At 38.7% G+C, this 24747-nt stretch overlaps 1 protein-coding gene and 1 long non-coding RNA gene across 2 annotated transcripts in view; one reads left to right on the forward strand and one right to left on the reverse strand.

Annotated features, from left to right (window-relative positions):
• The window catches only part of TOP1 (DNA topoisomerase I), a 94743-nt gene that overhangs the window by 19372 nt on the left and 50624 nt on the right, over window positions 1-24747 (forward strand). The window contains exon 3 of the mRNA XM_021921056.1: window positions 13336-13438. Coding sequence (XP_021776748.1) covers window positions 13336-13438 — 103 coding nt within the window. The remainder of the gene's footprint in view (window positions 1-13335; window positions 13439-24747) is intronic.
• On the reverse strand, window positions 9637-10362 carry LOC110740501. The gene is made up of 3 exons (XR_004179076.1): window positions 10273-10362; window positions 9857-9990; window positions 9637-9711 (listed from the first exon to the last, which is right to left on the reverse strand). It is a non-coding gene; the product is annotated as an uncharacterized LOC110740501 (long non-coding RNA).

The raw sequence follows: 24747 nt of genomic DNA on the forward strand, positions 1-24747 counted from the left end.
TAAAGAGCTTGACTAACCCCCTCCTTATTATCTAAGTTAGAGTAGCTGTGCCATCCCTTAAGTAGCTTTTCCTCCTTCCTCTCAAATAGGGGTTGGAAGAATAGCAGGTGAAAACAACCTTTTTCTTCCTCAGTTGTAGAGACTCAATAGTCTAGGCTGTAAATTTAAAAAAAAAAAAAAAAAATTCCCCAGAGGCTGACTCAGCACATGCCTGCCTTTTAAAGGAACAGAGAGACCTAATTGAAATAGAAACTGAAAATAAAATCAGTAGCACATCAATTTTTGTAGGTGGCTCATATTTGGTATTAATGTTGCTCAGAAGATTCAGGAATAAGAAGTAACAATGCAGGGTTTCTTCAAAATATGGTTCTGGACAGTGGATTGTAGTTACCTGGAGAGCTTGTGTTAAAATATCTGAGGATGAGTCCAAGTACCAGGGCTCATACACAGGAATATTTGAGAACCACTGCCCTCAAGCATTTAAAATTTTCCTTTTACCTAAACCCACATGGGCCAAGACAATTTAAAAAATTCATAGAATTCTTGTGACCAGACATGTAAGGGGTCAATAGAGGTCATTTTACAGATCAGAAAACAGACCCAAAGCTGAGAAGTAAGTTATCTAAAACCCCACCAGGACATTGCATTAAAGGAGTTGCTCTAAGCATGTCTTCTTGCTATTAGAAAGTGAAATTGACTTGTAAATCTGTCATTTAGTTTTCGGCATAATAATAAAACAATGAACAGTCTGTTCTGGCTCTGATTGCACCCAGAATCTCCAGATCAGAAGACCTTCTTGTAGATCAAGTAACATACTTCTCTGAAAGACAGTTTGGCCGTCCTATCATTGAAGTCTGAATTATCTTTTTTGATTTTTAAATATAATTAATTGGTCCCGGAAATGAGAACCAGAGGAAGACAAGAAGATGAACTTGAGTTTAAAGAGCATAATGGAAGGAGTGGGATGGGAGGGAAGGTTGTAAAATAAGACAGGAAGGGTTGTGGAGAGACAGATTAAGGTAATTGTGGTGTTGTAAAGCCATAAAAGAAATTTAAATGCGGAAGTGGACTGGAAGAGAAAACATTCTCTGACCATTTAACCCTTTTTTGTGTGTGTCAGTTTGAGGCCTAAAGTAGACCAATAGGCTCCTTCTTGTGTGTCTTTTCCATGGCAAAGCCTTTAAGGATAATAGCTGACCACTAATCTCACACAGCTGCTGATGTTTAAGAACCTAATTCTTGAAGTGTTTTTAAGTCAGTTTGTGGCATTTCTTCTGAACACATGGGCACTTTGGAAATTGTAGTGACAGGTTTTAGAAATTTGAAGTTGTGTTGCAGAGTTGATAACAAAATTGGGTCTTTGAGCAACTCAGTCTTTTAATACAATGCACTTCTAAGTTTCTGATGGTATTTCCCCAAGTTTTGAATATTGAAGAGAAAGACCACACTTTGCAAAATAATTGACAACTTTCGTTTAATTCGGTTTGACCCTATCTTGAACTTGGTCTTCGTAACTTCTTTTGAGGGTCTTTTCCGACTATAACACTAGAGGCTGATTCTGGAACTTCATGGAGGCAAGTCCAGTGAAACTTGCGCAGTTAGGGGGACCCTTTTCCCCCTCCCTTTTCAAAGTTAGTCAACAGCTACTACTGTTGGGATGGGGTCAGGTGGGTATTATGCTTATTATGAAACTTGATGAGGGCAGGGACTCGGTTTTGTGGCTGAGTTGTATTTCAACACTAAACTGGCACTCAGTAAATACTTGAACAAATGAATATTGTGAACCCCAACTTCCTTAAGGACAGAAGAACTATTTGTACTTTTGTCTGCCATCTTCTCAGCTGGAGATTTTTTGTTTGTTTGTTTTGTTAGCTTTCAATACCAGGTCCCTAACGGGGGAACCCCATAGTTTCAAGATGAACAAGTCCATGACAAAAATTCTTGTTTATATGCAGTACACATTTAGAGAGAATAAATGATCATTTGGACTTTAAAAATTGGAAATGTTACTAGTCTCTTCTCTCATTCTTTAGTTTTTTTTTTGTTGCTGTTGTTTTGTGTTGAGGCGGAGTTTCACTCTTGTTGCTTAGGCTGGAGTGCAATGGTGCGATCTTGGCTCACTGCAACCTCCGCCTCTGGGTTCAAGTGATTCTCCTGCCTCAGCCTCCCAAGTAGCTGGGATTACAGGTGTACATCACCATGCCCAGCTAATTTTTGTATTTTTAGTAGAGATGGGGTTTCACCATGTTGGTCAGGCTGGTCTTGAACTCCTGACCCCAGGTGATCCACCTGCCTCGGCCTCCCACAGTGCTGGGATTACACGCATGAGCCATTGCTCAAAACCCCCATTCTTCAGTTTTTTTAAGGGTTTCTTTAGAACTGAATCTTCCCAGCAGTTTTCTTTCCTTTTAAATTCCAGAGCTCTTTGGGCCTTTAGCCAGAAACAGTCTCTATCCTGCTTACTTTGAAAGGCTATTAACTATGCCCTGGAATTTTGGAAATGTTCTCCTTGAGAATTGCTGTAAAGTAGTGATAAGGACTCTTCTGTAGGCTACATATTGAAGCCAGCCACCATTAAGATGGATCACAGACAGGGTGTCCTGGATTGAAACTGGACCGACATTGGTATAGTCTGAATTTGAGGAGTAAAGAAATATGCCCTTCCCTCTCCCCTAACAGTTGGGGGATACTTGTTTTTACTCCTTAACCATTCCCCTTTTAATGATGACAAGTTTTCAGCTTTTTCAGTGCCTTTAGTTTTACATTAAGTTCCTGGGAGATTGACACACCCTTGATATTTACCGCACTCCCGGATGCCAGTCTTTTATCACTCAAGACCAGCTTGTTATCTGTCCTAGACAGAAGCAGTCTTCTTTTAAAAGTATTAGAACATACTAGGTATAGAGTGTTAAAGAGAATGTTGATTTTGTTAAAACTCTTGCTTTTGGGGATGTGATATGGGTTTGAAAGTCAAGAAGTAGAAGATGTAAGGGTTTATCCCAGTATATAAGTTTTAATGATGAGGTGATATTTTCTTTAAATAATTTATTCACCCATTATGTTCACTCAAATGGTTCTAGTGTTCACTTTCCTTGTGCGCTAGCTGTATATATGTATGTCAGAGAAGAGCAGAGATTATCTTTGACAGAAGTTGTATTGTGAGTGTCTTTTTGCGGAAGATATTGATTGTGTAACTGTGCCCCACCTCCATCCCTCACACACTTGATTTGATGATTATCTTTGAAGGAGGAGCCCATCATATTATACAGCTGCCCTAAGTCTCAAATCTATCATCAAAAGACGGTGTAAAGGGGACTGGCTCAAAACATGGCAGAGTCTCCTTTATATCAGAAAGCTTTCTGCCTTTGCTTATAAGGCAGCAGAGGACTCTTCTTTCCTGCCCTGATCTGATTACCCTAAAAGCTTTAAGATCATGGAATAGTTGATAAAACAATCAGTATTCTGTGCTGATGACTTATCCTTTTCTCCCTTAAGAAGAGGTAAATGTTTTTGCTTGGATTGAGTTTAGAGACTCCAGGTAGAATAAGATAGGCAACACTGTTAGCCACCTACCGACCACAGCTAAACAGGCAAATGTGCTTCTGCATGGGGAATGCTATGGCGTTAACAGTGCCTTCCTTAAAACCTGTGAGTTCTTTAGGCTTCCGGGTACAGGGTTGTTAGAGTAGACCAAAGTTTACTTCCTTTTTCATATGTGCTTTTCTTTCCTGGATCTTAGTATAGGAAAGAAAATCAGACAGCATATCTGTCTGCTGTCTGACCCAGTTACTGGCCGGGTGGGCATTGTGAATGGGTATGGTTGCTGCCTCAAATGCACATATACAACCTGGCTAAGTTGTATCAAATGATTGAGTAGGCTGACTTCAGTTCTATGTAAATTAAGGAGAAGGTTTAGGAATGGTTGTACTGCCTTGACAGTTGTTAACATGTTTATAATTTCTTGGAGATTAGCCAGGAATTCTGTTACAACTATACACAAATATTGATTGACTTTCAAAATAAAATTCTTTAAAATCACTGAAATTTTCTGAGCCCAAGTTTCTTCATCTGTAAGATAAGCAAATTTACTAAGGTCATGGGTATGTAGTACCTGAGGAACAGAGATTTGAAGCTCTTTACCACTGATTTATGCTACTGTGTCATAGATCTAGTAATTAAGTGACTTTTACCCAAGGTCATATACTGAGTGATAGAACAAGGATTTTGAATAAGATATTTTTCACTGTTGAACTAGTCTGCTTTCTCCAGCAGAGGCTGCTCTGCAATGTCTCTATCACATTAGGGTTTGGTCATGGTCTTTGTGCTCATCATGTTTGAACATGTTTAACAAAGTATTTTACAGACTTGGTTATTTCTTCCCCTCATGTAATTTGTGTATTTGTCTGGTTTCCCTATGGAGAATGAACTTTTTATCTTATATATGCCTGATGTGACATTGATTTGGCCACTTGGGGTTGACCTTGTACTTGGTTTCCATATCTGCAGCTTCATTGTCATTTTGGGTTTAGGCCAGCTTTCAGAAATTTTTTTAACAGTTGGATCAAATTTTATTGGATTCATTTGATACTGAGTTTCTTATTCCTGTATATTTTGTTTCCTTTCTATCTAAGCAGAGAACTAGGACTCTAGAGTTACAAAAAGTAGGAGTATATCTATAACTTTTTTAAAAGAAAAAAGGACCAGGTACTGTGGCTGACGCCTGTAATCCCAGCACTTTGGGAGGCCAAGGCGGGTGGATCACTTGAGGTCAGAAGTTCGAGACCAGCCTGGTAAACATGGTGAAACTCCATCTCTACAAAAATACAAAAATTAGCTCGACATGGTGGTACGCACCCATAATCCCAGCTACTGGGGAGTCTGAGACAGGAGAATCGCTTGAACCTGGGAGGCGGAGGTTGCAGTGAGCTGAGATTGCACCACTGCACTCCAGCCTGGACAACAGAGTGAGGCTCTGTCTAAACAAACAACAACAACAACAAAATTCTGCTTTGGACACATGACTTTAGGGAGATAAACATAACTCTGGGGTTTTATTTTTTAATATGCTCCTGAAAACAGTCAACTCTCCCATTTCCTAGCTGGGAGAAGTATGTCTCACTTAATTTTGCTCATTCAGGAGAGAATGAATTTTTCAGCAATGATAGTAATAGCTGGCTGTCGCGGCTCATTTCTTGCTGCAGTGTAGCACATCCGCCAAGAATGCCCTTTCACCTTCCTTTGTCTTGCTAACTCCCTCTTAGCTTTCAGTAAGATTTGGCTCAAACTGCATCCTCCAGAAAGCCTATGTTAACTCCTAACTGCCACTCTTGGATCCAGGGTCTTTATTTCATCTTGTTCTCTGGTGGAACCAGGCTGTTTTATCTCATTATATTACTCTTCACTTTGAAACAAGGAGGCAGTTAACCTAGATTCAGTATTTTTACTCTTACGACTTTTTTCCCCCAAAATGCCCATAAATTAAGTAATCTTACTGCCTTACTGTGCTTACTGAAAAATAGCAGCAGGGCAGAAAAATAGAAAATCTTGCTATCATGTAAGAGATGTGGAAGTAATGGTACCCACATGCTTCATTTGGAAAATGTCTATTACCTTTATAAAAAGTTTGTATAGTTTCTAAATACAGGAGCATCATGATGCAATAGAAACTGTTACTTTAATGTTAATTGACATTCGAAATTTTGGGTTTCAAACGTTTCCTAAAACATTTTTTCTGAACCCTTTTGGTATTCCCTTGATCTACCATTCTACATTCTGCCTCCTTTGTTTCCCTGTCATTTATTAAAAGTACTGCCTCTTAACTTTGTCATCATGCACTTATTTCTCTAGATACACCTTGGAGTGTTTTTTTCAGGCTAAATTGTTAGGCATGGGATTGCTGGGTTTAAAGAGGGAGAGTGTGTGAGTTTGTTTGATATTGCCAAATTCTTCCTTCATGGGGGTTATACCAACTAGATGCACCTTATTCATCAGAGATGTTAAAATGAGGCAACAGTATCTTAGCTTAGATTTGAGGAAATCGTTACCACCAGAGTTGTGAAAGTTAGGTGATATATGTAATACTGCCTTGCACAGAATATACATTTAGTAAAGGATACTGATATGGTTTGGCTGTGTCCCCACCCAAATCTCATGTTGAATTGTAGCTCCCGTAATCTTCATGTGTTGTGGGAGGGACCCGGTGGGAGGTAATTGAGTCACCCGGGCGGTTACCTCCATGCTGTTCTTGTGATAGTGAGTTCTCATGAGGTCTGATGGTTTTATAAGGGGCTTCCCCACCCTCCGCCCACCCCACTTTGCTCCGCACTTCTCCTTGCTGCCACCATTTGAAGAAGGACAGGTTTGCTTTCCCTTCCACCATGATTGTAAGTTTCCTGAGGCCTTCCCAGCCCTGCGGAACTGTAAGTCAGTTAAACCTCTTTATAAATTAACCAGTCTTGGGTATGTCTTTATTAGCAGCGCGAGAATGGACTAATACAGATACCTAGATACGTATTATTATCTTTTGTGAACTGGTACTATTACTCTATCATAAGAGTGGAAAGAAACTTTAGTTGAGATAGTGTTTGTAAGCACCCTAGCATGGTGCTAGCACCCATATTAATGCCTTTTCCTCTTGTGTGCCGTGGGCAGCCAGCTACTTAAGATTATATCTTAATTACCTTAATGGATTGTAAACTGCTTGAGGGCCGAGTCCTTGTCTGGTGAGTCTTTAGCAGGATGCTTTGGACTTGAATATATTTGGTTTTAAATTGAATTAGCCTTCAGAATATATTTCTGAAATGGTAGCAAAAGGATTTTTTTTTTTTTTATTTCTTTTTTTTACATATTAACCCTCAACTCCTGGGTAATGGTACCCAACACCTATTCCTACAGTGGGAAAAGACAGAGACACTTTCCTTTTGTTAATTGGAAGCTTCTTTACTTAAAAACTTTTTAAACCCCAGGGAATATGTTAGGTAACAATAGCAAAAGATGTTGATTCCTGTCCTATCTGTTTAACTTATCTGTCCTTAGGGAGTAACTCCAGTTAAATTGCAGTGAAAGGAGTTAGTTGCCTTAAGTCTTCTGTTTTCTCTAGACTGCTTTATTTCAGGGGGCTTCCATGTCTTCATCTAGAATTTTCACTAGGAATTAAAATATTTGTTATTAGAAAGCATTAGTTGGCCTGAATTCACAGTGAATTAGGTTTTCTGATGATTTAATATGCACTGGTTTTTATCTTTCATATCTTATCTGTCAGTTAAGTTCAACACATTTCTTTTTGCACTTAACAGGTGCTTGAAGTGGCAGGGTCCTTCCTCTAAAACATTTTAAATAACACTAGTAGATGAATTCCAGTTAAGGGGAAAAGGTATGTGCTGAAAGTAATCTTCAAGGCCACAGTATGTTCTCTCCAAACACATATTTTTCACCACAAGGGATGTAGATCTCTGTGTGCCCTTATTGGCATTACTTTTTCAATTATTGGCATCTCTTCTGAACAACATCTTTAGTCAGATGTCCCACTGTTACCTTAGATACACTATGGCTCAGATTGGTCCATCATTTCTCCAGTCTTTTCTTTTTCACCATCTTTATTATGCACAAGTTTCTTGTTTTTGCCAAGGCCTCTTGTTCCCCCAGTCACCTGGACATAAAGACTCTCTCTGACTCTTTATTACACTGCATTTATTACACATAGTAGTGAGTTCCTGGAACTGGGGTCTACTTCCATTTTCCCAAATGTGCTTTTACATTTTTTCCTTCCCTCTCAGTTCCTTTGCTATCATTTTTTTTGTAGATTGCTTCAGAAACCTCTAGCTAGTTATTTTGCTTTTACTTTTATCTCTACTGTTCTTTAACACAAACCCTCTCTTGGAACTAGGCCAGTCTTCTTGCCATACCCTCATATAATAACACAAAAATGAAGGGTTGGAAAGGAAGAAGCTTAAAGATAAGGTTTAACTTTTCCTTATGAAATGTTTCAAGCATACATATAGAGAAATATAGTGAACTCCCATTTATCTGTCACTCAGCTTCAATAATTATCAACCTTTTGCTAGTCGAATTTTGTCTATCCCCATATCTCTTGGTCACATCCCCCCACCCCACCCCAGAGAGTATTATAAGCAAATTCCAGGCATCATTTACATGGAAGTACTTCAGTATTTATCATTAGAGATTCTCTAATCTGTCAATTTACCTACTGCAGATTATCTCTACAGTTTTGCTGTCAGTTGGTTATTTAGTTTGTTTAAATGCTTTTGGCGTTCAGAAGGCATCCCATTCTTTTAGTGGTTAGTTCTTTTGTACTGACCTCAGTTTGCCTCCCTATCATTTCTCAGCAGTGATAAAAGTTTATATTTACTCAGAAATTACAAATTTACAGAGTAAATTTATATAATTCAATATAATATTTGAAGAAGTTGCCATGTAATATACTTTTTTTTGACACACCTTTCACAGCACACATAGCACATGTAATAACTTTTATTTGTATGTTAGAGAGAGGGTCTTGCTCTGTAGCCCAAGTGGAGTGCAGTGGTGTAATCATATAGCTCCATCCTTTAACTCCTGTGCCCAAGCAGTCTTCCCACCTCACCCTTGGAGCAGCCAGTGTTACAGGTGCACCAAGATGCCCAACTAATTTTTATAAAAGTTTTTGTAGAGACGAGGTCTTGCTATGTTGCTCAGGCTGGTCTCAAACTCCTGACCTCAAGTAAGCCTCCCACCTTGGCCTCCCAAAGTGTTGAGATTGCAAACATGAGCCACCGTGGTCAGCCATTCCTTTAAAATAGGAATACTTGGGGTTCAGAGCTGTGACGTAGGTCTTATTTGTGTCAGTGAGATTAATGAGCCACAGCCCCGAGTTTCTCACAAGACATTTTTGATTTGCATTTTTAGACAGCAGTTGCTTTAAAAAACTTGGGGACTTGGCTTAAAATCAATTTTGAAATTTTGTGCATTAAAAAAAAGAATGTAGCTGGGCGCGGTGGCTCACGCCTGTGATCCCAGCACCGGACTTTGGGAGGCTGAAGCGGATGGATTGCCTGAGCTCAGGAGTTCGAGACCAACCTGGGCAACACAGTGAAACCCCATCTCTACTAAAATACAAAAAATTAGCGGGGTGTGGCGGCGTGCACCTGTAGTCTCAGCTACTTGGGGGGCTGAGGCAGGAGAATTGCTTGAACCCAGGAGGCTGAGGTTGCAGTGAACTGAGATCGCACCACTGGACTCTGGCCTGGGTGACAGAGTGAGACTCCGTCTCCAAAAAAAATGTTATTGGCAGACTGTTATCTGAAACCTGCCTGGAATTAATTTCAATTTATCGTTTTCTTAATTTCTTTTTTAAGTTTAGAGCTTTTTAGTGATTTAAGCAAATTTTCCTATGTACACTAGTATTCGTCAAAATAAATTTTTAAAGCTTCGTCCATTTTTTACTATAGAAGTAATTTATTGTGGGGAAGAACTAGAAAACAAGATGAAGTATGTGCACAAAAACTCAAGTTACTCATAAATTGACTACCCTAAGATTACTGCTTTTAATATTTTGATGTCTATATTCCAGTCTTCTTCATATATATTTATGCATTTGTTGAATTATACACAGAGTAGTAGTTGTTGTTTTTTTTTTTAATGTGATGTCCTTGCCATACCCTAGGGCTGTATTAGCAGATCTTGATGTTCTGAGGCTTGTTTATTGAATCTGGGCTGCAAACAAAATTAAATGACACGTGCTTTATTCCAGATTGTAGTGCTATTACATGTATTGTCATTATTATGATTTTAGCCATAAGTGTTTGGTTTGAGGCAGAAGTAATGGGATATTGCTGTCAAGTAAACAGGGGCCACTAACCTTGTGTGAATCAAGTTAGCATTTTAAAATTATAGACTCGAGGTTTTTAGAAGAAGCTGAAGGGTTCTGTATGCTGCATGAAGATTGAGTTCAAATCCTGCTTCTGACACCATATGATTTTGTTGTTCCCATCTCTGTAGGATGGGAATTTCTTACAGTTAGTACTGCAGTCATGCAGATTTCTTTTCCCCAGGGCCTGGCACAAAATAGATGCTCAGCAGATTATGACACATGTGGCTTCTTTCGCTTTGAGCCACTCAAGGGATGAAGACACATTGCCTATACATTATTAATTGATTGCTATAAAGCATGTTGCCTCAAAATACAATAGCTTAAAACAGCAGACACTTATTTTCTCATGTAGTTCCTGTGAATCAGGAATCCAGAAGTAGTTTATCTGGGTGGCTTTGGCTTACCATCTGTAGATTGCAGTCAGTATGTCAGCCAGGGCTGCAGTCATTTGAAAACTTAATTTGGGCTAGAAGGTCCACTTCCAAGATGGCTCATTCACATGGCTAATTGGCAGGAAGCTTCAGTTTCTTACTACATGGGCCTTTCCAGAGAGCTTCTGAGTGAGTACATGACAGTGTGTCAGTGGCCTCCCCAAGAGCAAGGAGAGAGCAGGAAGGAAGATCTAATAATGCCTTTTATGGCCTAGAGTCAGAAGTTGCCCCCTCACATTTCCACTTCATCCTATTTGTTAGGAGTGAGTCACAGTGTCCAGCCCACACTCAGGGGAGGGGAATTAGGCTATACCTCTTGAAAAGCGGAGTACCAAACTGTCTTATAGTCAAGATAGTGTGTGTTTGTGTAAGGTTAGAGTAGAGGGTCTGGAAATAGACCTATAATTATATGACAGCTCAAAAAGTCCAAGACAATTTAATGGGGAAAGGGCCATCTTTTAAAAAATGATGCTAGACTATTCACGGTAACGACGACATGGAATCAACCTAAATGTTCATTAATAATGGTAGACCGGATAAAAAAAGAATGTGGCACATGTACACCGCAGAATACTCTGCAGCCATAAGAAGAACGAGATTGTGTCCTTTGCAGGAACATGGATGGAACTAGAGGCCATTACCCTTAGCAAACGTAACAGAGGAACAGAAAACCAAATATTGCATGTTCTCACTTATAAGTGGGAGCTAAATTGTGAGAAGACATGGACACATATAGGGGAACAGCAGATACAGGGGCCTTTTGGAGGGTGGAGGGAGAGAGGAGGGAGAGAATCAGGAAACATAATTTGTGGGTACTAGGCTTAATTCCTGGGTGATGAAATCATCTGTACAACAAACCCCCATGACACAAGTTTACCTGTATAACAAACCTGCACATGTACCCCTGAACTTAAAAGTTAAAAAAAAAAAAAAACAGTGTTAGGACAACTTGACATCTTTATTGATTTAGGAAAAAATGAACACTGGCCCTTACCTCTGTAAAACTGCTAGAAAATAAAGAAAGAAAGAGAGAGAGAGAGAGAGAGAGAAAGAAAGAAAGTGGTGGTATGCCCTTGAGAGAGAGAGAGAGAGAGAGAGAGAGAAAGAAAGTAAGTGGTGGTATGCCCTTGTAATCCCAGCCATTCCAAAGGTTGTGGCAGGAGGATTGCTTGAGTCCAAGAGTTTGAGAGGAGCCTGTGTAACATTGTGATAATAAGAAAATGAGACTCTTTCCCTGCCTTTCACCCCAGAAGAGAGGGAGAAAATCTGTGTGGCCCTTGAGTAGGCAAAGATATCTTGGGGTACAAAACATACCCTAAAAGGGAAAATTGATGAAGTGGACTTGATTAAAATTTAAAACTTTTGTTCTTTGAAAGATACCATTAAGAAATAAAGACAAGAAAATCATGGGGAGAAAATATTCACAGTTCATATAGCTAGCAAAAAATTGATAATCCAGAATGTATAAAGAGCTCTTACAACTCGGTAATAAGAAGACCAAGAAAGGTTTGAGCAGATACTTCACCAAAGAAGGTATATGAGTGGCCAATAAGCACATGAAAAGGTGCTTGTCATTAAACATCATATAATCATCAGAAATACGTGAATTGAAACCACAGTGAGATACCACTCCACACCTGCTAGAATGGCTAAAATTAAAGACTGATGTCAGATATTGGTGAAAATTTGTAGCAATTGGAACACTAATGAATTTTTGATGGAGAAATACAATGGTACAATTTGGCAATTTCCTATAAAGTTAAACATACTTTTTTTTATATTACCCAGTAACTTTTCTCCTAAGTATGTACCCAAGAGAAATGAAAACATGTCTACAAAAATACTTGTATATGAATGTTTGTAGCAGATAAATAATAACCAATACCTGGAAACAACTAAATTGTCCAGCAGGTGAATGGGTAGGTTACAGTATATCTGTACAATGTAACACCACTCAGCAATAAAATGGAACCAACAACTGATATATCCAACAACATGGATGAATGTCACAAATGTTATGCTGAGAGAAAGAAATCAGACACTAAAAGAATAAATCCTATGTGATGTTACTTAGATGAAATCTAGAAATCTAGACAAATCTGATCTATAACATGATCAGATCAGTGCTTCCTTTGGGCAGGGGGTGGAAGATGGGAAATAACTGGGTAGGAGCACAAGGAAAACTTTCTGAGGTGATAGACTTGTTCTAAATCTTTATTGTAGTGGAGATTGCACCTGTGGGTGTCTTTGAAATGTTTATTATTACAGTTGTTTCTTAATATTTGTAGGGGATTGGTTCCAGAACCACACCACCCCCTACCCCTAGTATATCAAAATTTGCAGATGTTCAAGTTTTTTGTATATAAAATGGCACAGTATTTACATATAACTTACACAATCCTATATGCTTTAACTCATCACCATATTACTTAGATTACCTAATACAGTGTAACTATATAAATAGTTGTTATATTGTGGGGGGATTTGTATTTTTTGATTGTATTGTTATTACTCTTTTTATTTTTCCCTGAATATTTTCAGTCTGCAAATGGTTGAATCTACGGTGCTCAACCTGTGCATATGGAGGGCTGACTGTATTTTATTGTTTCGAAATTATACCTTATTAACATTTATTTAAAAACATATCTCTTGAAGTTTCGATTTTTCAGAAGTTGTAACATCTGATCTTTAGAATCAGTGTTCAATATCTATCCCTTTGTTATCATTTATAGGTCAGGCTTAATAGTATTATGTCTAGGGAGAAAAACGCCAAACTGTGGCTTCTTTTCACAGAATAATTGGCTCTCATTTCCTCATCCTCCCCATATTCGTAACATGTCTTGATTGTAGAAGTAGGCTAATGGGACGCTTTGTCTAGGCTTCTTTGTGAAAGCTTTTTTTTTTCGGTGGCATGTGCTATTACACCTACCATGCCATTTGAATCCTGTCATTGTACTTCTTGACCATCTTGTCAGGGTAGGCATACAGAAGATAGTTCATGACTCCTGTTAACTGACTCATCTCTTATGGTTGCAGATTCTCATAAACACAAAGATAAACACAAAGATCGAGAACACCGGCACAAAGAACACAAGAAGGACAAGGAAAAGGACCGGGAAAAGTCCAAGCATAGCAACAGGTAAGGGTGGAATCAAGCAAGTCCCTCATCATTCAGCAGTAGGTTGGCCATTGCTTGGCTTACCTAGAATAGGTCTTAACTTGAGCTACCGGTAAAGATAGCAAAGTAAGTAGAAACTGCATTTGATCCTAGAGTTGCTAAGAGGATGGCCCTGATTTCAAGGCCTTAAATGGGATGCCGTTGTTCAGATCAAGATGTAGAAAGCAAGTATGTTTGATTTTCTTTTAATATATACCTCGTTAAAAATACAGTTGTTCACTAAGATAGGTAAGGATTCGTTGTGACACATGATGGCATTTAATCAAGTCTGTAGCAAGCTTGCTTTGATAAAAGGTAACTGGATTGGAGACCTGATTTTTTTCTTCTTCTTTATATATTTTAAAGAGTTTACATTAAAAATTCTTAATTTGGGCTTCCATGGTCTGTTAACCCCTGAAATTATATGCAAATGGTTGAGTATATGAGATTTCTTGGAGAGGCTATTCCTAGCTTTCATCGTGTTATCAGAGGAGTTTGGCTCCCACAAAAGCCTACAATCACCAATATGAATGAAACTCAATAGTGCTGTCTTCTGGGATGCAAGCCTCGAGGAGATTTTTCTCTTGTTCATTTTGCTCCCATTTTTTTTTGGTGTAGGAGGCAAGTGGTTAAATCTAGTTATTGAAAATGAGGACTTGCACTTCCATTCTGATTTGAAGACAGTTGTTGGTGAGAAAGCCGTATGGTATTCCCATTCCCATAGTGGCCTGAGCTTGGTTAGGGAATGTAAAGATCTGTTACACATTAGAACAAGTGTCTTCATCCTAGAGTTCCTTAGAACTTCTTTATTAACTTGTGTTATTGTCTGTAGACAAGTTAAAGTGAGAATTGCTTTCCAAGTCTGTTCTTTTTTGTGAATTATTAAAATAACCAGATTTAATTTTCTCGATTGGGGACATTTCTTTGGGAATCATGTGTCATGCCTGTGGCCTTTTTTCCCTGTCCCTCACTCATTTCTTATCACTTGATCATCTAGTTTCCATTTTCATTATTCTGGTAAATTTAATCTCAGTAGTTGAATCTACTCTGCATCTTTTCTAGTTTACAGTTGTCTAGCTCATGTTAATATCTACCATACAGCAAAGAATATTGCCAAGGATAAAGAAGTTCATTGCATAATGATAAAAAAGGGACCCATTAGGAGAACATGACAGTTATAAATGTTTATCCACTAACATCACAGCCTCAAAATACATGAAGCAAATCTGATAGAGCTGCAAAGAGAAACAAACATTCATAATTACGGTTTTACCACCTCTTTCTCAATAATTTTTAGTCCAAATAGAAAACAATTAAGGATATAGAAGACTTGAACAATATCAACCAACTTGATCTAATCGACATTTATGGGTTTTTCCCATCCAACAATATTAGAATATTCTCTTTTCTTTCTTTTCTTTTCTTTTCTTTTTCTTTTCTGTCTACTTTTCAGATTTTAATTTTTTTCAGGGTTTATTTTAGATTCAGTGGGTACATACAGGCAACTTTGTTACCTGGGTATATTGCTGTGATGCTGAGGTTTGGGTACAAATGATTCTGTCACCCAGGTACTGAGCATAGAACCCAACAGTTAGTTTTTCAACCCTTAACCGCCCTCCCTGCTCTAGTAGTCCCCAGTGTCTATTATTGCCATCTTTATGTCCATGAGCACCTGATGTTTAGCTCCTGCTTGTAAGTGAGACTATGTGGTATTTCGTATTCTGTTCTTGCCTTAATTTGCTCAGGATAACAGCCTCCAGTTGCATTCATGTTGCTACAAAGGACATGATTCAGTTCTTTTTTTATGACCATATAGCATCCCGTGGTATATACGTACAACATTTTCTTTATCCAATCCATCATTGCTGGGCACCTAGGTTGATTCCATGTCTTTGCTATTGAGAATAGTGCTGCAGTGAACATGTGAGTGCATGTGTCTTTTTAGTAAAATGATTTGTTTTCTTTTGGATACATACCGAGTAATGGGATTGCTGGATCAGAAGGTAGTTGTGTTTTTAAGTTCTTTGGGAAATCTCCAAACTGCTTTCCCTAGTGGCTGGACTAATTTACATTCTCATCAACAGTGTATAAGTGTTCCCTTTTTCCTGCAGCCTGCCAGCATCTGCTGTTTTTTGATATTTAATAGCCATTATGGCTGGTGTGAGATATCTCATTGTGGTTTTGATTTGCATTTCTCTGATGATTAGTGACATGGAGCATTTTTTCATAAATTTGTTGGCCATTTGTATGTCATCTTTTGAGAAATGTCTATTCATGTCTTTTGCCTGTTTTTTAAATAGGGTTACTTGTTTTTTGCTTGTTGAATCATTTAGGTTCCTTATAGATTTAATTAGATCCCATTTGTCAATTTTTGCTTTTGCTGCAATTGCTTTTGGCATCTTTGCTATGAAATCTTTGCTCATTCCTATGTCCAGAATGGTATTGCCTAGGTTGTCATCTAGGGTTTTTATAGTTTTAGGTTTTATATTTAAGTATTTAATCCATCTTGAATTTATTTTTGTATGTGGTGTAAGGAAGGGGTGCAGTTTCAGTTTTCTGCATATGGCTAGCTAGTTATCCCAGCATCATTTGTTGGATAGGAAGTCTTTTCCCCATTGCTTATTTTGGTTGACTTTCTTGAAGATTAGATTGCTATCAGTGTGTGGTTTTATTTCTGGGTTCTCTGTTCTGTTCCATCTGATCTATGTGTCTGTTTTTGTACCATTACCATGGTGTTAGTGTTTTTGTACCATTACCATGCTGTTAGAATACATTTTTTTAAGTGCACATGAAATGTGCCAAAGTAGATCATACTTTGGACCCCACCCTCCTTAAACCATCTTCCTTTGGCTTTAATGCCTCCATGCCTCTCCATCTTTCTGGCCACCCTTTTCACCTCTTTCTAATGCACAGTCATTCCTTAACAGTTTTTGGCTGTCTTTCTCTGCTACCTGTTTTGCTCTTTATCCTTATTTCGCATTCCATATTCAGTCTTGTGAACTTATTTTCAGTTCCTTAAACATAACATGTTTTCTGATGCCACTAAGCCTTAAAACATGCTGTTGCTGGTTCTTTAATAACCCTGTTGCCCTTTTGCTGTCATTCTTTTAGTTGCAGCTCAGACTTGACTTGTTCCAGGTATCCTTTCTACCCATCTTCTCATATTAAATGCCACTTTTGTGTGCTCTCTGGTGCCTTGAATATATTCCTATCATAATAATAATTATGATATTTAATTGTCTCTTTACTTTTCTGTATGGACTCCTGCACTCTAAAGTCCCTGAAAGCAGAATTGGGATCTTTTTTTTATTTTTGGAGGGGGGTGTTTTTGTTTGTTTGTTTGTTTGTTTGTTTTTGAGATGGAGTCTTTCTCTGTTGCCCAGGCTGGAGTGCAGTAGTGCCATCTCAGCTCACTGCTATCTCCAGCTCCCAGGTTCAAGTGATTCTCCTACCCCAGCCTCCCAAGTAGCTGGGATTAAGGTACATGCTACCACATCCAGCTAACTTTTTTGTATTTTTCATAGCGAAGCTAACTGTTTTGTATTTTTAGTAGCGACGGGGTTTCACCATGTTAGCCAGGCTGGTCTCAAAACTCCTGACCTCAAGTGATCCGCCCACCTTGGCCTCCCAAAGTGCTAAGATTACAGGTGTGAGCCACCACACCCAGCCTTTTGTATTCATTTTGCATCCTTCAGGCTTAGTATAATACCTGGCAGATAGGTGGCACTTATTAGTCTATATTTATTGAATTAATGAGTGGATGATCTATGGGTACATTAGTTTCCATCTTCTCTCTTTCTTCTCACATACTCTTAATCTTCTATAGGATAGTTATGAAGTCACTTTGGCTTATCTCATTTTTCACACAATTGTGTGTGGTAAAGTAAACATAACAAAATTTACCATTTTAAAGTAGCATTTAGTATATTGACAGTAGTACACAAGTATCACCACTGTTCATCTCCAGAACTTTTCATCATCCCAGACAATCTCTGAATTCACTAAATAATAACTTTTCATTCTGTTCCCCTATCTCATTATCTTTCTACTTTGTCTTTTTTTCTCTTTCCCTTCTACTTTTTATCTTTATGAATTTGCCTATTCTGAGTACCTCATATAAGCAGAATAATACAATATTTATCTTTTTTTCATCTGTTTTGTATTCCCTTAATATGTTTTCAAGGTTTATCCATATTGTAGCATATCAGAAATTCATTCTTTTTTATGACTGAATAGTATTCCATTGTATGCCTGTTACCACATTTTAAAAAATCTACCTGTTGATGGACACTTGGGTGTCCCTTTGGCTACAAATACCCTTTGGCCTCAAATACGTATTTGAGTTCTGCTTTCATTCTCAGGGGTATACACCTAGGAGTAGAATTGCTAGATCATGTCCAGCAGTGGCTGCCTGCTATGTTTATACTGTGCTAATTGATGTGAAGTGTGAAAAAAAAATTAGATAACCTTTGACCATGAACAGTATCATCTGAGGATGTGAGAGACCTGCTTACAGATCAGATGAAGAATGTTGATTTTTATTTTACTAGACTGTAAGAAGAAATTCCAAAAGACTTTAAGAAGAAAGAGGTTAATGTTTAAAACATAAGCTTTTGAAAAGTTATCTTCTCTAACACATTCTACTTTGTTTTGGGAGGAAAGATACAGTAAAAGTGACATAAAGGGCTTTGAGACATGTAAGTTTGGCCTTGTCCTGTTTTACAAAAATCTTAAAAAAAAAAAAAAAAAAAAAAAGGATGTGATTTTTGTAGAAGAAATCCTCATCCTTGTGCATCCATTTAGGTCTCATGTGATCTTGACTAGGTTACCTAACCTTCTTCAACTCAGTTTCTTCATCTTCATCTTGATACATGCTTCACAGGGGAACCATGGGAGTCAATAAATACAGAAACTCTTCAGTTGTGAACTGCTCTACAGATGTGCAGAGATGACACTTTGACATCTATTTAAAAGCATACTTTTCCAAGATCATATTGTAGGCAAATTCAATAATTTGTTATATGTACTTTTGTGCCCTTTTTTTTTTTTTTGAGACAGAGTCTCGCTCTGTTGCCCAGGCTGGAGTACAGTGACATGATCTCAGCTCAATGCAACCTCCACCTCCTGGGTTCACACCATTCTCCTGCCTCAGCCTCCCAAGTAGCTGGGACTACAGGTGCCCACCACCACGCCTCCCTAATTTTTTATATTTTTAGTAGAGATGGGATTTCACCGTTTAGCCAGGATGGTCTGGATCTCCTGACCTCATGATCTGCCTGCCTCAGCCTCGCAAAGTGCTGGGATTACAGGCGTGAGCCACTGCGTCCGGCCACTTTTGTGCCTTTTAATATTTTCTTCATTCCTATAAAAATGCTAGCCTTTTTGCCAAGAGCTATTGGAAAAACCTGGCCCGAGTTTCTGTTTACATGTGACATGACTAAATCTAGCCCTTGGTCTCTTTATTCACATGAGTAAATTTTAAAGTTTAATCAGATGATCTGTTGTAAGCAGACTTTTAAGTACTTCCCTGTTTTGATGTCTACTGGCACAGTACCTCTTTGCAGCAAAGCAAGGATATTGGTTATATTTCAGTAAAATTATTTTATTTTATTTTTTAATTTTTTTTGAGACAGAGTCTCGCTGTGTTGCCCAGGCTGGAGTGCAGTGGTGTGATCTCGGCTCACTGCAATCTCCACCTCCTGGGTTCAAGCAATTCTCCTGCCTCAGCCTCACGAGTAGCTGGGATTACAGGTGCCTACCACCACACCGAGCTAATTTTTGTGTTTTTACTAGAGATGGGGTTTCACCATATTGGTCAGGCTGGTCTTGAACTCCTGAACTTATGATCCTCCTGCCTTGGCCTCCCAAAGTGCTGGGATGACAGGCTTGAGCCAGTGCACCCAGCCTCCAGTAAAATTTTATATACACTGTGATCCTTTTAAAGTATCTCTGATATTTTTAATAGTTTAGGGTTTCTTCGATTTCTTCTGTAGCAGATTAAAGAAATCTTCGGGATTATTTAATCACGTCTGAACCCCAGAATAATTAGGATGTAGCATGTTCTGTTCCAAAATGCTCTCATTTATTCCAATCCTTGCTTATCAATTGTAGCTAATTTTGTGGCCATTTGTTATGAGAAAACAAGTGTTTCTAATGTGTTTCTGTGTCCCTCCCTTCTCTGCTAGATATTAGCACCAATCATTTGTCATCAGGCTACACTTAGGACCCAAGCCCAGGAAGCATCTTACTCTCCTGTGCAGTAGCAATACTGAAGACTTGGAGTGGGAGAGTAGCCTTTCTGCAAAAACAGAATGGGGCTATGGATCCACATCCCAGGGGATGCCATTTGGTTTCCTCTTTATTGTCCTCATGCAGGGTGCAAAACAGGGGAGCAGGTATTAAGAATCATTTCATCTTGTCTCCTCTTTGTGTGGACAGGAGTCTGAGGTCACATGCTCAACCATAGTGACGTGGTAGCAGAAAGAAGAGGATGTGAGACCAAGGATCCTGAGTCCCCACTACATTATTCCTTCCAGTGAAAAATACCTCCCTCTGTAAAAAGAGTTAGTTTAGTTTTGTAGCCAAACTGTCTGTTTAAATATAAGCACCCCTTACTTGTATGTGTATGGTAGGCAGCTCAGGTTTAAAAATGTCAGATCATCTCAGGCACTGCCATTATCTCTCTTTGTCCCCAAATCCCTAAAATCTTTGGCACTGAAAGTATTAATCTCATCAAATTCTGAACCTATGAAAACTTCATCTCTGTCTTTCTCTTGTCTGGTCTGTAACATCACAAGAACAGCTCACACCAAAGTTAAAAAGTAATTTCATCAATCATCACTTATCTCTTGACACTGCTTCTTTCTGCTCTTCAGGTCCTTTTTCTTTTGTTTTTGGAGTCAGGGTCTCATTGACTCCTAGGCCGGGGTGCGGTGGTGTGATTATAGCTCACTGCAGCCTTCCTAGGCCCAAGGGGTCCTCCTGCCTCAGCCTCTTGAATAGCTGGGACAATAGGCATGCACCACCATGCTTGGGTAATTAACTTTTTTGTTTTTAGTAGAGATGGCAGTCTTGCTATGTTATCCAGGCTGGTCTGGAACTTCTGGTCTCCCACATTGGCATCCCATAGTGTTGGGGTTACAGGCATGAGCCATCATGGCCGTCCCTCTTTTAAAAAATACATAAATAATCTCAAAAGGAATACTCTTATAGATGCCAAGGAATTACTTGGCTTGTAGGATCTCACAAGCTACCTTTCTTAAAGGGTTGCATTCTTATCCATTGTTTATCTTTAATACTAGATCTCTTATATAAACAGAATATTATTAAAAGCAATTTGGGAGAGGGGGCCAGATTTTAGAGAATAAGAGAATCGTGTGAAATGAAATTCCTCCTCTTAGTTTTTGACTCTGTGCATCTCTTGCCAATTTTAAACCTGGCATTCACACTGGAGTGACAAATTTGTGGAAAGCAAGGGAAGACAGAAAACTGCTGTGAAATAGCAAGGGAAGTACTTTTCCAGCCATATTGGCAGTGCTATTCTGTACTGTCAGTGTGAGAAACATCTGAGAATAAGGATGCTTTTGGCTTCTGCTTTCCTTTCAGTTCCAAATCCTACCTGAACTGTAATTGAGAAAGTGTAGAATTTTAGGAATATGCACTTGATTTAAGCATCCAGTTCTCAGATTAGGGGAGATTTTTCTGAAATTAATAAAATTTAAAAGAGACGTGTGCTGCTTTCCGTGTGAGTGGTTTGCCAGAGCCCTCCCTTTGTCTACACATCACTATATCAGCCTGTCTAGGGGAAATGGATAGCTTACATAGGTAGGCAGAGAAGATTGAACAGTTTAGAAATGAGGAAACTCAGTACCACTACCATTCACATGGGAGTCAGTATGATATATTGAATAGCATACTAAGATAAAAGTTAAGAGGCCAGGTTCTGTCGTTTATAAGCTATGTGTTGTGATCCAAGCTGCTTAACTTCTCTGGGTCTCATTTTCCATTTTGATCAGGAGTTGATAACAGTACCTGCTTTGTCAAGCTTTCAAGTGTGTTTATGCACATGATAGCTCTTTGGGAACTGTAACATACTAAATAATTGAGATAATGATGGTGATGATGATAATTACCACAAAGCCTAGTATAATATCATGCAGATAAATTGGAGCTGTTGAGTCTGGTAGTTGAATCTAATTCTATAGTTATTGATAGCATTCAATTTGGAGCCCTGATATTTTCAGTATTATATTTATCCCTATTTATTATAGTGAGCCATCATCATTGTTTTTAAGATTTCATGGTGGAGACAGCATTTGAGCTAGCCATTCAAAGATGGTTAAAATTTTGCTAAGGGAAAGTAATGGTTAGAAAGAAAAACATAAGCAAAACGTACAGGCACTGTAGTATATGCTTTGTTCTGGGAGGAATCTAGTTAGGTGGGTTACACAGGGTGGAATAGTAGAAAATAAGACCCAAAAAAGTGACTTGAGGCAAAACCATTAAATGCCATTTCAAAAAGTTGGGACTTTTACTTACGCTAACTAAAAAGGTGCGGGGGAAATGTTGGGACTCGATTCTGAGTTGAGCAAGAAGCCATTGGAAATAGTTGAGCAAATAGGACTTAGCCACAAATGACATGAAGGGTCTGAGAAAAAGGGTTCCTGTCTTGGATAACTGGGAGGCTGTTTACACTATTAATAGAGACAAAGAACTTAAGGGAGGAATGGGAGTTAGAATGGATATCGGTTTTGCCATCTTTGCACACATTCTTTTATCGTCTCTGGCCTGAAAACAAAGGATTAAATAATTTCTAGGAAATTAAATTTATCTTGAAGTTTTGATACTTCTATAATATAAAACACCAGAGTCCTTGTGATTTTGTTTAGTGATGTAGAATCGGCATTGTAGTGTATAATGATGATGGACATTAAGGAACCCTTGTTTCTTAGTGCCTTTTGGAAACTGGCTAATTTCAGAAACTGCGCTCTTTTCCCAGAGGGAACTTTTGAAGTTACTTAAATATTTAATTTTACAAACATCATTTAAGCTTTAACTGTCTTACTATCCTTGAAAGGGTCATGAGTTTCCCTCCTAAACCAAGACTTTGAAGCTCTCTGTGCTCTCACAGGAATCCCCATGATCCAACTTCATGTGACCTGCAGAGGTCTGCTGCCTTGAGAAGTAGACAGGTAGCTGGGCTGTGAGTGGCTAAGTCCTTTTCTCAGAATATATGGAGGCTCCTTCTACCTTTAACAGTGCTTTTTTTTTTTTGCTTTGTTTGGAAAGTGACAGTAGTCAAGTGCATGACTCTGGAGCCGGACTGCCTGAGTTTAAATCCTATTTTTCTCATTAGAGCTAGTTCCTTGGGTGAGTTACTTAACTTCTCTGTGCTTCAGTTACCACATCTGTGAATTGTACCAGTACTTACCTGAGTTTTGTTACTGATATTAAATGTGCCTGGCACTGGGTGCTACTCAAGTATCTGTTAAATACTTTTATGGGGGATGGAGGACAGATTTTAAATAGTTTCCCATAGCCAACATTCTAGCTTTCCAGAATATCAATATTTTGTTGTGGTAGTGGTGGTCTTTTTTCCTAGAGAAACAATGCTTTGCCAGAAGGGAAACATTTTTCCCTACTAGCTCCCTACTTCCACCCTTTCTCCCACTCTTCTATATAAGTGCCTTAGAGAGACCCTGGTCACCCTTTTCTTAGCTCCAGCAAGAATCATAGACCAAAGGTTTTGCTGTCATCACTTTAAAAACAGTGTAGGTTATTTTTTCTTTCTTTCTTTTTAATTTTTTTTTAAATTTTTTTTGAGACAGAGTCTCACTCTGTCGCCAGGCTGGAGTGCAGTCGTGTGATCTTGGCTCACTGCAGTCTCCAACTCCCTGGTTCAAGCGATTCTCCTGCCTCAGCCTCCCGAGTAGCTGGAATTACAGGCATGCGCCACCATGCCCAGCTAATTTTTGTATTTTTAGTAGAAATGGAATTTCACCATGTTGCTCAGGGTGGTCTCAAATTCCTGACCTCAGGTGATATGCCTACCTCAGCCTCCTAAAGTGTTAGGATTACAGGCATGAGCCACCACACCCAGCCCAGTTATTTTTTTCTTTAGTGGAATTCAGCCAATTGAAGCTAACACATGGCATGGACACTCTGGAAAGGTGGGTTTGGATCTTTCCATTTGTTCTCTTTAGCATTGACTTTTGCTTTTCTAGTCCCTGCTAGTGTGTTGGAATCTTACCCCATACAGATGCAAAACTATGAACCAAGAAGTCAAGATCTATGCTTAGCCAATAATTGGTTGTTTTCTCTTTCAGAGTTCCTCATGCCCATGGGGTAAATTCATATTTCATCCATAAGTGTGACCATTACAGAAGTATCTAGGACTGCTACTGTCTGTATTTTTGTCCTTCAGCATATCCCAGACTAAACTTACTCTTAAAATATGTTTGTCTGACCTTCGGGTTCCTTCCTATGGTTGATATTAAGCCTTTCTTCTACTCTTAAAAGAGAAAATGGGGGGTGGGGGGGAAAGAGACCAAAAAGGCAACCCTTTCAGGTGTCCAGCATTTTTCTAATTTAGCCCTACTGAAGTTTCTTCAGTAATTAATTGGCTGTTTTTCAACCTGTAAACTGGCTAATATTATAGCCTTCAATTGTACTTTTAAAGCCCTTTTGTTATTTTGACATATTGTGTCTGTTGTGTATGGAAAAGTAGCAGGTTCAGTATGAAGATAACATAGTATTTTATCTCTTAAAACAGCCAGCCAGCAAATGAACTTTCTGCACTGGTCAGAATTTCCATCATTTCACTGTTTTTTTTTTTTTTTTTTTTTTTTTTTTTTTTTTTTTTAAATTTATTTATTATTATTATACTTTAAGTTGTAGGGTACATGTGCATAACATGCAGGTTTGTTACATATGTATACTTGTGCCATGTTAGTCATTTCACTGTTAATGAGAAAAGTGCAGTTCTTTAGCTACCTTGAAAGTTAAACATGTCCTAAGTCTTTTGGAAAAAGACATACATATTAGAAAATCTCAGAAGGATGCGTCAGCCTAACTGACCCCACATTGACTCCATTTTATTTGCTGGCCAAATCTTGTTTCTGACTTTCCTGGCATAGCCCTGGACATGCTTCTGTATCATAGGACTTGTTCCCCAGTACCTTTGCTACTTCCTTCAGGTGCATTCCTAGGAAAGACTTGCAGTGGGGTTTGCTGTTTGCCAGCACTCCTGCGGATTTGGGGTTATGGAAGCCAGGTTGGGCTCCCAGACACTC

This window comes from Papio anubis, chromosome 16 (genome assembly GCF_008728515.1).
Source record: "Papio anubis isolate 15944 chromosome 16, Panubis1.0, whole genome shotgun sequence".
NCBI classification, from domain to species: Eukaryota; Metazoa; Chordata; class Mammalia; order Primates; family Cercopithecidae; genus Papio; species Papio anubis.